Genomic DNA, 15,424 nt, shown 5'->3' with positions numbered 1-15,424 from the left:
AAATCCCATACCGATAACCACGACAAAATTGCCCCTCCGAAACAGGTTTCCGCATTAAATAACAGAATCCATCCTCTCGAAGCGGATCCCAGTTCGAGGAGTTATCCAGTGATCCGGTCAGGCCGATCCAGTGTTCCTCAATGGCATACCCTAAGTTCCCAACGATGAAGTCCCATTCCTCTTCCGACTGGATGAAGACCAGATGGGATCCGCATTGAGAACAAGCTGAAAATGCAGAAGAGTGATTCATCTGGCGAGTGCTGAAATGGTAGAACGACCCATCGTGTTCATATTGGAATGCTGATGAAGAGATGAAAACAATATGTTAATTACTCGATTCTAAGAAAGTAGACAAATCGATTATTTGGGTAAAACTGATATATTCAAAGGAAAAATGATAATGACGATGATGACAACAATTTTCAAAAATGCAAAGATATTTGAACAAATTTACAGCTTTGATACTCAATGTGTAGATAAACTCTGCTTACCATTGTTCATAATATGAACAAAAGAGAGGGGAGGGGAGGGAAGGAGAGAGAGAGAGAGGGAGAGAGAGAGAGAGAGAGAGAGAGAGAGGGGGAGAAAGAGAGAGAAGAGGAGAGTCGTAGTGGCGAGACCTATTAAGATGAGGATCAATTGCATGACGTCTTTGCATTGTTTCCAAAGTTTCTTCATGCTCTTTGTTCATTAATTTGCCACCCACCCCCCTCGATACGCCTATGATATTACACCTACATAATTTATCGCAGTGTATTCCTTGAAACCCACTTGAGCAGTGACAGTGTGTGTGTGTGTATTGGGTTTTTACAGACGTGTATCAATCAGATATGATTATTTACGTCTGGGACCGACCTTTAAACGTCACCATCCGAAAGACGTGACTCAGTTTCGAACCTGCGTCCTCGGCTGAATCAGTTTGTAACTTCCACTTTTTAGCTGGATTACAGGCGCACGCCTTCCAAAGTCTCCTCACACCAGCCGTTTTTACAGAGACTTTTGCCACAATCTGCAAAATAAGTAATAAACGGGATAAAACTCAATACTGATAAAAAAAATTAAAGTTACATTCTGTTCTGCTTAGTGTGCAAAAGTATATTTTCGAAATTTGGATAAATTAACGTATGAAATATAAGCAAGACTAATGATAATGCCTTTTTAGCAGGCCATGAAAACCATACTCTCGGGAATTGGGCTCCAGTTGGGCTCCTTACCCCCCCCCCCCCCCCAATCGCCTTTTCACCGGCTGGCTGTTTCACCGCTTATTATTTTCTCACGGGTTGGGCAATAAACACCTCCCCTTAATAAAAATCCTGGATACGCCCATGAGCAGTAGTGGTAGTTGTAGTAACAGTAAACATAGACTTGAATTTGTAGTAGTAATAGCAGTTAAAACTTTAGTGGGAGTGGATATTCATGATATCATATAAATATGTTTTATCTGGGGTACAGAGCACAATTTTTTTTTTTTTTTTTTTTTTTGCTCCCGAAAATTTGAAAAAACGCGCCGGCCAAAAATTCGCTCAGTGGGGGGGGGGGGGGGGGGGGGGGGGGGGGGGGGGGGGGGGGGGGGGGGATAGTGAGCACATTTTTTTTTTTTTTGATCCTCAAAAAAATTTCAATTTGTACCCCCCCCCCCAAAAGGTAAAAATCACGTGATTTTACATGATTTTTTCTCAAGGGGGGAGCCCCCCCCCCTTGGATCCGCCACTGACTACGTCCTCCCCTCCTCCTCCTTCCCTACCGTCTTTATTCTCTACCTCTTCTCCTTCCTCTTTATCACGATGGCAATGATAGTTGCCATTTTTATTGCCATTTGATCACTTTTATTTTTATTTCAATGTTGATTGCCTAGACTGTTTTAATAATTATTGTATAATTGCTTTTATCATGTATATACATTGTAAACTGTTGTAACCATTGAAATTCAGTCTTTGAACTGCGAGAATGGATAATATTCAATAAAATCCTTTAATCAATCATTCCCTTTCATCCCCTATTCCTCCTCCTCCTTCTCCTCATTCACCTTCTCTCGCTTCCCTTCCTCCTCCTGTACCTCTTCCTATTCTCCTCCTCTTCCTCCCCGTCCCCCTAATCCTTTTCGTCATTCTCCTTCTCTCATAATCCCCATTTCCTCTTCCTTCCCCTATTTATCCGTGTATCCCTCCTCCTCCTTCTCAACCTCCTTACCTCTCCTCCTCCTCCTTCCCGTTTCCTCCTCCTCCCCTTCCCTTTCTCATCCTTCCCCCTTCTCCTTCCTCTTTCTCCCATTCCTCCTCTTCCTCCTCATACTTCTCATCCCTTCTTTGCCGTCCTCCTACTTCTCTTCGTCATCCCTTCTATTCAACTTCGTTCTTGTCGCTCTCGCTTCCTTCCCTTCTTCCTCTCCAGTATTCCTTAGGAATGAAATTTCCCTTAAAATAGTTTGAAACACTCATTAGGGAGAATTGTCCAAACAGCGAACTATATCTATTTGAGATTTCACTTAGGTTTTATACCTCACTCCTATTTCACTTCATTATGGTAATTTTGAAGGCCAACTTTTTTCAGCAGCATTCGTAAAATCATGAAAATATTTACGCATAAATATATGAAGCCAACTTATTCTTACCTAAGGACAAACAGGCTACGATACCAAACAGCAACATCCACAATACACCGATTTTTGGGTCTTTAGCCTGTATGTAGAAAAAATATTTGCACTGCATAAACAAATAGAATAAGAACAAGAGCAAGAACAAGAACATAATAACAACAACAGAAAAATTAATGATAAATTATGGCTAATGATGCTAACGGTATTATTGAAAATGGTGATAATTACAATTATGATGATGGTGATGTTGATGATGATTATACATGTAGCACAAACCACTAACGTAACATAAACTGTAATTGGTTTGGATATGGATTGAATCATCTAACAAACCACGAAAAATAGTACTAGACGATGTAATATAGAACATTTTCCATGTTCCATATGGAGTTCCTCAAGAGTCACGTCTCGGTCCGCTCCTTTTTACGCTATTACAATTAATATGAACAATATTATTAAAAGGCGTTTCTCAAACGTTTTTTGTCGTTGTTATACCGATTACACACAATTATACATTTCCTTCAGTCCTGACTAGAGTCGCGAAATTAGCCGGGAAAACCTATACTTCGAAGAAAATTACAAAAAAGAATTGTTCTTTTTTAATTTCTTCTCTTCTTCTGTTTAAATTTAAATTGATTACATTCTATTATTTATTATTATCTCAATTCAATTCAATTGTGATGGTGGTTATTTTACCTGACTGCTAAGAAAGCATAAAGTTGTTTTATTCAATTCCATTTTCAATAAAAACAATACAAAGATATATACAATGATAAGCATTTGCAATATATAAGAGAATGAAAATCGGGTACTAAAAATAACGCCAAATGGCCTTGGGGAGGCATAGTTCCCCGAACAGTAGTTAAGAGATTTACATAAAAATTATATAAACAAAACTATGAAAAAGGACATACATGACAAAACATGACAGAGACATCGTTCACGTCAGGTAATACAAATGGAAATGATCATTACAAAATCATAAGTTTGAAAACAGTTATAGGTAATGCTGTATAATATGAATATTGGTACAAGAATCAGTGATATTCTGATATAAGATGCTGCTTCAAATTTCGTTTAAATTATGTTAGAGACTTGCATGAGGATATTTCAGGTGGAATAGAGTTCCAAATAACAGGAAAATTGTTTCTTACAGATTTAAAATATATATTTGTCTTAACTGACCAAAAATTAAAAGAGTCTCGCCCACGAGTATCATAATTATGAACACTATTATTTAAAGTGAACATTCTCGAAATATTTTGCGGTAGTTTATTTTGAAAATAAAAAAATTCAAGCAGGGCAATTGAATGAAAATATAAGTCAAATATATTCAGTGTTTTCAATTTCATGTATCATGTATATGCTTTTATTGAAAAGGACAACATGTAAATTGACAATCACTAACTTCAGACTCATGAGGGCCATTTCACTATGATTGAAACAAAAACATAAAATATTTACCATTTTACAGATCAATCTTCAAGAGCTTCAAAAAATGATCAGACAGCACGATGATAACCAAACGTCTTTCTCGGATAAAATAATCAAATTTAGTTGCTTCAATACCAAAAGGCGGGAAATATTAACACAAGATTCAAACTGTAGACTATAGCTAACGATCAACGGAGATCAATTGAAACCGCAGGAGACTTATGACTTGATATCTGCCTTCGACGAATTGTAAATGGTAAATGGTACGTTTTCCTACTTTGCAGTGCGGTAAGCTCGTACGAGAACGGGACAGATACGAACAGATAGATTAAAAAGGAAATACTGCCAACTGGTCGATCAAAATATGGTTACGTTTGATTGGTGGATGGAAATTATGGGATAGCTCTGCAAGGGATGAACTAATCGTGATGATTGGTTGGTTTTAGTTTTTGCTTGAAAAGGCACCCGTAATTACCTTAGCAACGATGTTGTGTGGTGAACATAAATATAGGATAGATCTTAACGCCGACAATATTTGTTTGTTTATTTTTTTTAATATTTTTTTTTAGAAAGCGCTCGTTATTTTAAAAACATAAACATGTTGGATCGAATTTTGGGGGTAGCTCTGTTAGATAGGTATTAGCGCCGATGAACTTGTTATGATGATCGTGAAAATAAGTTTTTTGTTTGGAGTAAACACACGTTACCTTAGAAACATATTGAAGACAATTTCGGTGGAGACGATACAATGATCAAAGTGATGTTTAAAATATCGTAACGTGCATTTCAACGAGAAAAATTGTCGATGCTATAAATATTTATCCCTTAATGGTTTTCCCGCTAAGTGTAAAATTACAAATTTTAATTCCATAAGTCTCCTCGTAAGCGTTATAATTATTTGTTTCTTTACTTTGAAGACAATTTCGGTGGGGACAATAATTATGATGATCAAAGTGATGTTTAAAATATCGTAACGTGCATTTAAACAAGAAAAATGGTCGATGCTATATCTATTCCTTAAAGAGATTGAGTTGAGTTCTTGTTTTGGACCGCAAATGCCTTCAAAGTGCATGGTGTTTGCTCTTATTCTTATTTATGACTTTTCTAGTGAGTGCTCTTTTAGGACCTACATTTTAGACCTCAAAATGTGTGAACCTTAGTTAATACGATCATACCAATTCAGCTCTTAAAAAAAAGTAACTTTAGACTCAATTTCAACCGCGACAACGATCACTGAATATTGTAGGATCGCATATGCTTCCAATATGTTAATTTGAATCAAATTCATGACCCCATACCAAAACCTTGTATTAGCTTTAAGTTGAGGAGCGGGACGTACACAATTTTGTTTTTGAAAATATATGTTACGTTAATAACATGCTTAAATTGGATGAAAAATTATGAGACAGCTTTATTGGAATACCTATCAGCGCCAATAATTTTGGGAGGGGTCGGGTTGCATCTTGTTTGTTTGGGGAAAGTACACGTTACCTTAGAAACATATGGAGTGGATCGAAATTATGGGAAAGCATTAAGGATTAGATATTTATTGCATCGACCACTTTTCTTGATGAAATACACGTTATAATATTTCAAACATCACTTTGATCATCATATTTATTGTCCCTACCGAAATTGTCTTCAAAGTAAAGAAACAATAATTATAATTCTCACAAGGAGACTAATGGCATCAAAATTTGTAAATCTACACTTGGCTCGAAAAGTACTAAGAGATAAATATTTATAGCATCGACCATTTTTCTTGTTGAAATGCACATTATGATATTTTAAACATCGCTTTCATCATCGTACAGTCCCCACCGAAAATGTCTTCAAAGTAAAGAAACAAATAATTATAATGCTCACAAGGAGACTATTGGAATTGAAATCTGTGAATCTACACCTGGCTCGGAAAGCATTAAAGGGATATTTGAGTTTTGTTGCAGAGGGCGCTAACACGAAATATTTTTTTTGGTGAGCTAATGAAAACTGAGTGTCAAATTTGAAAGGACATACAATTTAAATGGCAAAATCATCTTTGCTTGATCACGATCGGTTCAGAGACGGCTAAAATATCCATAAATATGAAGGATTTCTAATATTTGTGGTGCCCCAAGATTTATCTTTCAAAAAATAAACCACATCGTCACATTAATTTCCTAAAAACAGGTATGAAAAATTTATTCCAACTTTACGGGCGACAGTGTATACAAATCTTCTACATACGTCTTAGTTTGCATATTAAATGTATCTCCTCTGTACCTTGCAGCTCCAAGTCAACTTCAGTTTTTAGTGATAATTCCTGTTTATTGCCGTTTGGTCTACCAGTTCGTCTACTACCCCATTAGTCTATTCCCATATGGTCTACACCCGACCCGACCCGTCTACTACCCACATGGTATAATGGCCATTTAGGCTAAAAGTCTTTTGGTTCAATTTCCATTTGGTCTAATCTCAAATAAGTTTACTTCCCCTTTGGTCTATTGCTCATTTAGTCTGATTTCCAATTAGTCGAGTTCCTAGTTTGTCTACTGCCCATTTCGTCTACTATCCATATGGTCTAATAATTATTTAATCATGAATAATAACCAAATGATTATTAGACCTTTTGTATGGTAGACGAAATGGGCATTAGACAAACTGGTACAATTAACTGTCAGGATATAAGGACCAGTTCTAATGTGTTCTATGCAGCATGAAGCCAATAAACCAAATGCTTAGTAGACGCATTGGAGATTAGACGGTATGGAAATTAGACCAAATGGCCATTAGCCTTAAAGGTAAAGACCAGTATTGGAAACGCCCCAATTTCAAAAAATGAAATGGAAGCTCTCATTACCAATCATGTGAAAGAATATGTTTTGACTAATACACTAATACATACTAATAAAAATTTTGCCGGGAAACTGCCTACTAATTCATATATTTGGTAAATTTGTTTCTCTCATGGTCTGTGAGAGATATAGAGTAGTCCCATATACATCTTTCTGTGTATAGTGCTTGTAACTTTACGAAGAATGGGCCAAATTTCTTATCATTTTGATGATTCCAGAACCTTGCAGATGCTAGCTGCTAGATGATCAACCTTTTCTGATCAATTCCACAACGTTTCTTTCACAATGCAATCGCATGACCATAACTGGCCTTTCCCTTTAATGGTAATTAGACCAAATGACAAGTAGACGAAATGATTATTAGACCATATAGATAGTAGACAGACAGGGTGTAGTCCATATTGGTATAGACTAATTTGGTAGTAGACGAACTGGTTGCATGTAGACCAAACAGCAATTCAGCATAATTCTTATATAAGCAAGTTTTGAACCTTAGGGGGATCCACAACCTACAAGCACTGCTTTTTAGTGGATCCCCCCCCCCCCCCCATTTCCTCAGAAATTAAGAAATACTTGTAATAATTTTATTATGTGCAAAGTTTATTTGTATAGTTTCTTGAAAAAATGAATTATGTATGAAATCAAATGTAATATCTTTGTTTACATGTACCTTTCTGTTGGAAACGAAATAAATATGAATATTGAATATTGAATATTTCCCTTGGTCAGTGAAATTACAAGAATAAACTAGTAGTTCATTCTAAAAGGAAAAAAAACAACGTAAATCCATTAACTAAAACTAAAATTGAACACTAACAATTCATGAGCTGGCAATAGGATAGAGATAGAAAAAAAATCCCACAAAACAAATTCAAAGGAGAAATTTCTTTACAGAATAGAATTTTATTTCCACTCATAATTCTGACATATCTGAACATTTTTAATTACATCACATTGCATAAAAAAGTGACAGAATACAGTACATACATTTCCTTGAGTCAGTTCATTTCTGGAATCTACTTATACAATTTGAATCTTCATCGTCATTATTGAAACAGAGTGACTATGTCTTCATCACAGAATTGAAATAATATCAGCAATATGCAAGTTTCAATTGCATGTAAAATATCAGAGACCTTTTGTTGAAGATTTAAACAAAAATGGAATTTTAGTTTACACCGCCATTTTGATTGTTTACTTGTTTATACTTGAAGAGAAGGATAAGTTGCAAATATACAATGGAGAAAACTAACTTAAAGGTAAAGACCAGTATTGGAAACGCCCCAATTTAAAAAAATGAAATGGAAGCTCTTATTACCAATCATGTGAAAGGATATGTTTTGAATAATACATGACAATAACAATTTTGCCGGGAAACCGCCCACTAATTGATATATTTGGTAAATTAGTTTATCTTTTGGGATGTGAGAGATAAAAACGCACATGTCACGCACGTGTGCGTAGTCCCATATACATCTTTTTGTGTACAGTGCTTGTAACTTTATGAAGACTGGGCCAAATTTCTTATCATTTTGATGATTCAAGAACCTTACAGTACATCTATGCTAGATGAACAACCTTTTCTGGTCGATTCCACAACGTTTTTTTCACAATGCAATCGCATGACCATAACTGGTCTTTATCTTTAATCATTCTCCTTATATATATTTTGCTGTCCTTATTAGTCCTAAGGATATCTTAGTAATGTCCCATGAAAATGATTGACTTCATATTTCAAATATAATTTGGAGCTTCAAACTAAAAAGAATATTTTCGAAATGTAACCAACTTGATACTTTGGTGACTTTCATTCATGTGTCAAATAATTGTAATTCAATGGTCTGAATGTAAATTGCATATATTACATGTTGTTAGGTCGGGCAAATCATAATGTTTGTCCTACCTGGCAACAACTAATGTATGCAATTTGAATTCTGACTATTTATAACAGGCGAATGATATAATTTGTATAGAGGTGCTACAGAATGCCTTCAATACCAGTATGCATAAATTTGGTTACATAACAAAAAATGGCCTATTGTGATGATGCATGTTTGTGATGTCATTAGAGATGTCCTAGGACCGTGAATTCATCCTGTTTCAGCATTTTGGATACAGATCTTATTCCAAAATTGTATTGACGTTACAGATGAGTTCTCTTTTAGTACAAATGATAGATGGAGCAAAAATATGTGTTTGGCTCATGGCATAACAGATGCAACAGAAATGAAAATGATTTGACCATTAAGCCAATTCGTAGATAAAGGTGATTTGGACTAAATTGTAAAAAACTTACGTAATCCTTTGGTCGCTTACGCACCAATGGTTCATTCTACAATACACAGGTGGAAGCAATCTTTTCAAGCGGGAGAACCAAAGGTATGCATGAAGTACCTTTATGACTTGACCAGTAATTATATTCAGTGACCGTTGTCGCGGTTGAAATCGAGTTTAAAATCATGAAATTGTAAATAATAAACTTTTTATTTTGTATAGCTCCCTCTTAAGGTCAAGATATTAATTAAGCTAGGAAACAATGTTTCTTGACTAAAATCGACCGACTGGCTAATCCCGTTTGAAAATTATATATCACAAGTATATAATATTCTGAGATTTCATGGTCACAGCTACTATTGTAGGCGCTATTTGAAATTTATCAATATTTACCGGGAGCACCAGTAAATTTTTATATTCAATTTTTCTCGAAAGCAGAATGTGGCTAAATGTTCTAGTGCTTATAATACATCCTCAGGGGCGTCCAAACATATCAAAATTGTAAAGAATCACTATCCAGCCAATTTTCAAAATTTCCCAAAACTCTGTATTAAAACATTTGAGTCATTTGTACCACGTGCTACCTACAAGCTGGGACCCGTTTCACAAGGCCTTTTTGCAATGACAAATGACTAATATCAGTGACAAATCTGTTGATAACCAATCAGAAGCAAGGATTTCAGTAGCTTATAACAACAACTGTCATTTGTCACTGATGACAAGTTTTGTGAAACACCCCCCAGGTCTATACCATGTTCTTGACAAAGACGCTCCTCCCCTTGATTCCATAGTGAAAGCTCTTGTGCAAATCTAAATGGTTCTATTTCATTCAATCGCAATTCCAAAATACCCTGTCCAACCTCTTGGTCACGTGATATTAAATCAAAGACGATAGGCCACTTCTGAATGTAATCAAATTCAATGCATAAATCTTTGTTAAGTACCTCATTAAAAATTATTTCATTCCCCTGTTACATTGCATGCATTGATTGTTGCTAGGTAGGACAAACATTAGGGCTTGCCCTACCTAACAACACAGAATGTATGCAATACTGCATTCAGACTATTGAAATACAATTATTCGTCACAGGTGAATGAAATAATTTGTAACGAGGCACTTAACAAATTGTTATTACATAGCGAAAAAAGGCCTATTCCAACAAAAAACAATCTCCAACTTCTCTGTCTTGTAATAGTCAATCAAGGACAATACTGACTATGGCTTCTGACTGCACGGATGCACTGGTAATCACTTGACTTATCAAAATCCTTGAGCTTGATGTTCAGAGGAGAATCACCCCAAGTCTTAAGATCCGTCTGCTCTTTCGTAGTTCAAGCATTTCTTTTAGCTGGACCCTCCGCATACACCACTTTATATCAATGAACACAAGGATTTCAGTGAAAGAACGTGTCGCATCCCATGCGAAGGTGTCCAAGTTCATGGTAGAGGTGAACGAGGGTCTACCATCAAGTTTCCGCACTGGCTTGGAACTCGAGCTTTTCATACGTCTGTGTGACAGTGTCCAACATTTCGTTGAGTTTTATAGGGTCCTGCAGTTCGTGAGGTTCGAGTCCGAGTGCCGAAATTGATTTCTCCTTGCTGCTGTATTCGCGCAGGATGTAATTCGTACCAGCCTGCAAAAGAATGAGAGGAGAAGGAGAGGTAACTGGAGATGAACACATGGAGAGGTTTTCAAATAAGAACAGATCTAGAAACAATATGGAAACAACACAAGATATGACAACAAAAATATGATTGGAGCATTGTTACAACAAACTCCTTGGAACAGAACAAAAGAAAGAGGTTCAAGAAACAATACCAACAATATAAACAGAGGGGGAGAGGGAGGGAGAGAGAGATATATATATATATATATATATATAAATATATATATATATATATATATATATACAAAAGAGATAGAGACAAAGAAACAAGGTTAGTTCAATATGATAATTTACAATTAGAAAACAGATTAGGTAGTCCATTTCAACTAAAACAATTAAATTTGAGAGACGATATTAACCCTAATGAGGTCGAGGGGGGGGGGGGAGGGGCATTATGCGATTTTTCTGATTGTTCGGGAACCCATACGGATGATGCCCTGCCACTTGCTGACTTTTTTCTTTCCAGTCTAGCACATCTTTTAAAACAATTTTTTTTGAAAATCAATTATTTCAATTTAATTCAATACCCTTCAAATGACTATCACACAACTACAGCAAAGCATACCTCATGGTAGCACCTTGTATCGTTGATGCGGACGAGAACTCCATCGACTCTTAAGAAGAACCTCATCAGGAGAAAGAAACTGGTTTGCATTACTCTCTGAAATAAAATAGAAATCAAAACAATACATGTAAGTAAGTTCTGTTAGTTGCTTAAATTACATCCAAGAGGCGCACATCCGCGCATTCGGGGGTATTAACGATAGCGTATGGTTAATTCTGTTAATCCCATTCATTAGGGATGTTTTAGGTCATGCTAAACTTCTCCTAAAGTCAGGTATTTTGCCAGAGAAAAGGTGTCAATGGAGACTATTTATCTCAGAAATCTTGGTTATCTTGAATTTCAGACAGGCTTATCAGGACTGCATTTAGCTGTGAGAGCCAAGTCATCTATCTCCCTTACCATTTTCACAGTGAGTATAGCACAACCGTTGTCTGCCAATTCATCTTCGAAGAGGGGCATGTCCTCAAAGAAAAAGATCTTTTCTCGAACTTTCAGCTTTTCAATATCTATCCGTTCATCCGTCTCTGTGATCTATGCAATAGTAAAGTGAAGAAGAATTATAAAATATACTTGAAAAGTGTAAGAATGATTCATATGTCTACTAGATTCCCCCCCCCCCCCCCCCATCGCTTTCAAAAGTCATTAATATGTGCAATACATACAGCTTTCCATCATACTTTTGCAGGGTTTTAGCTTACTCAAATACAAATTCATTTATTCAAAATCTCTTAGAAATAAAATGTATGCATCGTAACGCATGGTATAACCCATTTAGGACTGAATTCTTTCATTCCCATAGGTTTAAGACAGGGGCCATCCAGTTCCCAAAGCAAATGGGTTAACCTTTTAATGGGTTACCACTTGGACAATATGGACACCAAGTCAAATTTTGGTTGCTAACTCACGGACTACTGCATTATCTAATTTCCATAGGTTTAAGACAGGGACCGCCCGGTTCCGGTAGGCAACAGGTTAAGCAATGCACTGCACAAAACTGCACACAGACCACAAAATAACTTGGATTTATCAGTTGTGAAACTGGTAACAAACAGAGGTAGGACTTTGTTGCCCGAAGAAATTCTGAGCCCTGACTTGGGATTTGTGATCATGCTCCACTATCCAACTAACATGCATATTATTTCAAATTTTAATATTTCATTTCCGATTCGAATATTCGAGATCAACGACACTAACAGAACCCTCTACATTCCAGGCCTACATCTTGTCAACACTACAGGCATCATTTTGAAACACTGGAAACTATTCCTAAATTCAAGTAGACAAGTCTGTACTACATAGCAGAAACATTGACCGGTCAATACTTTTTCTTAGCTCACCTTATGACTTCCATTTGAGTCTACGATGGTACCCTTGTAGCTGGTTGTGTATGTCCAATCGAATGGCTTAATTACCTTCGAGATAAACTCACAATCGCTCCTGAGAAAGGATAATCAATCGATGAGATGTTGAATTAGGAAAGGGTTTGAAAAGAATTTATGCATTCATTGAGCACAGAAGACTCCCTTGCATGTTTAGCTCATACATGCTTATCCAAAAAGTTAAATTGTTCAGAGACAATTTGCAGTAAATTGTTACATCTGTAGCAAATTCACGTTAAGGGAATCACAACCTCACACATACAGTATAGAATGGGCTTTTGAGAAAAGTAAAATCTAAATCTCTGGAGCTACTTTAAAATTTAAATATAGCCATCATTAATGTTACCTTTCTTTACAGTTTAGTAGCCTAAATCAAATTTAGAGTGGTAAAAATTCTTGCTAACCCCACCCAAAATAAGAAAGATCTATCTCAGAATAAAACAACGAGAAAAACTAAATTAATTATAATTTTCTGTCTAGGAATTATAAGTACATGTTGGCTATCACTGCAATCCTTTGCCAGAAACTTCAGTCGACAATCTTTGCCTCTCATAAGGAAAGGGCCATTCATTCCATTATATGACTTGATAACCTATGTAATTAATTTTCAATGAGACAAAGCTATCCCCAATCGTTCGCGACATATCAATTGACAACATTTTGAGAGAGAGATAAAATCCCCCCCCCCCCACTCATATTATTTTGTTTGCCTGACTTGGCCTCAGGAACATTTGGGCTGCGTCTCACAAAACCGTCATAAGTACAAGTTCAGTGACATCCCATTGAAACGCGTGTTAAACTTAATACACGCATTTTAATGGGATGTCGCTGAACTTGTACTTATGACGGTTTTGTGAGATGCAGCCCAGGTGAATATTTTACCTTGCCTCTCTCCATGTATCAGCAGCCGCTACTTTCATCGTATCATGCTTGTTGTCTACCGTTCTGAGAGCATCTATGGTGTTGAAATCTAGCCCGAACCCGCAGGAGTGCTGGATGCGAAGGACGTTGTCCCCAAACGTCATCTCTGGCAGCTGAGGGAGCCCTAACTCTTCTTCATGCCTGCAAAAGTAACGGAGGGACGAAGGAGTCAAGTGCTAGTCAGACAATACCAGATTAATTTCAGATCACCAAAATTTGCATGCAGATAAATTGAATGGGGTGGCGAAAGTCATCTCAGCCATGTTGGTTCTGCCACAAACGTAAATACATGCAGTTTACAAGAAAATGCCTGTTTTTCGTATTGCTACCGTGATACTTACGGTACTTTAAAACAATAGCGATTAGTGTAAAAATGGGCGCACAGGTGTATGCACCCAGGGACACAAAACTCATTGGTATATTTACATGATATATGCTATTATCATGAATTCAGCATCATTTTTTGTTTTTGTTGTTGTTGTTGACTGATCATTAATGTAAATTAAAAACAGTAGAGGATCTAGGATAGATCCTTGTGGTACGCCGTGTGTAAAAGTTGGAAAAATTATTATTATAAACTACATATTGAGATCTATTACAAAGATTACTTTCAAAACCAAGATGACAGACAAATTGGAGTGTTGTTCTAGTCTCGGAGTGGTGAGTCAACACACAGATTACTGAGCTGGGAGACATTGCCAGGCATAGTGCCATGTGGAGGGGCATAAATCGAAACTTTAAAAAAAAAAAAAAAAAAAAAAAAAAATTGGGAAAACGAAACCGTCCAATTGAAAACGGAATCCATCATGGGCGGTCGGATACCGGACGGTTAAACGTTCGACTACAGCACTAATAAACGCACACAGACGCGTCCGCAAAAATAAGGATCCTCTGCATTTTCGCAGACGTTTCATAGACTATTTCCAATTTGTGTGTTGTTGATGCAAAAAACGGATCCGCTACGATTTTCTTGATGTAGATCTATTTTACATTGACTTTTTACGGTGAACTGAGATCATTTTATTATGCGTAATCCTTTTTTTGCATTGCCAGCGCGCTATTCGGGAGTCCGAAACCCACACAGCGCGAGCGCCGATGAAAAAAGTGGACCATCCTTATTTTTTAGGACGCAGTTTGTCTGCGTTTACAAGGATATCCTCGTTTAGGCGGACGATCCTCATTCTCGGACCAGCCCCCCGACTAATAACACTTAACAGTGGCAAGGTTCACGTTCATAATCGTATGGTGCAGTTACGAATACGATACAATTACATTTTATTTTCAGAATTCAGGTTTCGTTTCACTCTTAATTTCTTAATGCAGAAAAACGGGTGAAAGGCTAGACTAGGTGATGTGAATGTCACATTTAATATTATCACCTAGGCTAGCCCTCAACTAAGGCTATGTTATGTATCGCCATTAACTGCCTGTGTGTTGTCATTGGATTAAAGTTGTGTGTACATTCAATGCAATGACATGCATGTTGAACGAGTCCTTCACTTCAGTCGCAGGCTTCACTGCTTCAGTCCCGACATTGGTCATTCATGTTTATCAATTCACCAAAATATATATTAATCTAAGACTACTCACTTGGATACCACGTCTGTCTTAGAGATGTGTGCTTTCGTACTGGTTATTGCCCATGGTCCAAAGCTGAATGTTTCTGTTTTCTTTCCACTTTTACAAGCCACATTTTCTGTCTGCTGCTGTGCCATTTTGTTTTTTTCAATGAGTAGCTCTGCCGCCCTCTCGA

The 15,424-nt window shown here is 36.7% G+C and overlaps 1 protein-coding gene across 1 annotated transcript; it reads right to left on the bottom strand.

Moving 5' to 3' along the window:
* Positions 1-9,700: 9,700 nt before the first annotated feature.
* LOC587001 (TIP41-like protein) lies at positions 9,701-15,412 on the bottom strand. The gene is made up of 6 exons (XM_030994548.1): positions 15,262-15,412; positions 13,633-13,812; positions 12,709-12,808; positions 11,771-11,902; positions 11,372-11,467; positions 9,701-10,773 (listed from the first exon to the last, which is right to left on the bottom strand). Exons 1-6 carry the CDS (start codon positions 15,384-15,386, stop codon positions 10,606-10,608), a joined length of 801 nt encoding a protein of 266 aa, XP_030850408.1. The 5' UTR covers positions 15,387-15,412; the 3' UTR covers positions 9,701-10,605.
* Between the last annotated feature and the right edge of the window lie 12 nt (positions 15,413-15,424).

This window comes from Strongylocentrotus purpuratus, unplaced genomic scaffold (genome assembly GCF_000002235.5).
Source record: "Strongylocentrotus purpuratus isolate Spur 01 unplaced genomic scaffold, Spur_5.0 spur5_scaffold_21, whole genome shotgun sequence".
Lineage (NCBI taxonomy): Eukaryota > Metazoa > Echinodermata > Echinoidea > Camarodonta > Strongylocentrotidae > Strongylocentrotus > Strongylocentrotus purpuratus.
The sequence above is the reverse complement of the archived record's forward strand: the minus strand, read 5'-3'. Positions and strand labels throughout refer to the sequence as shown.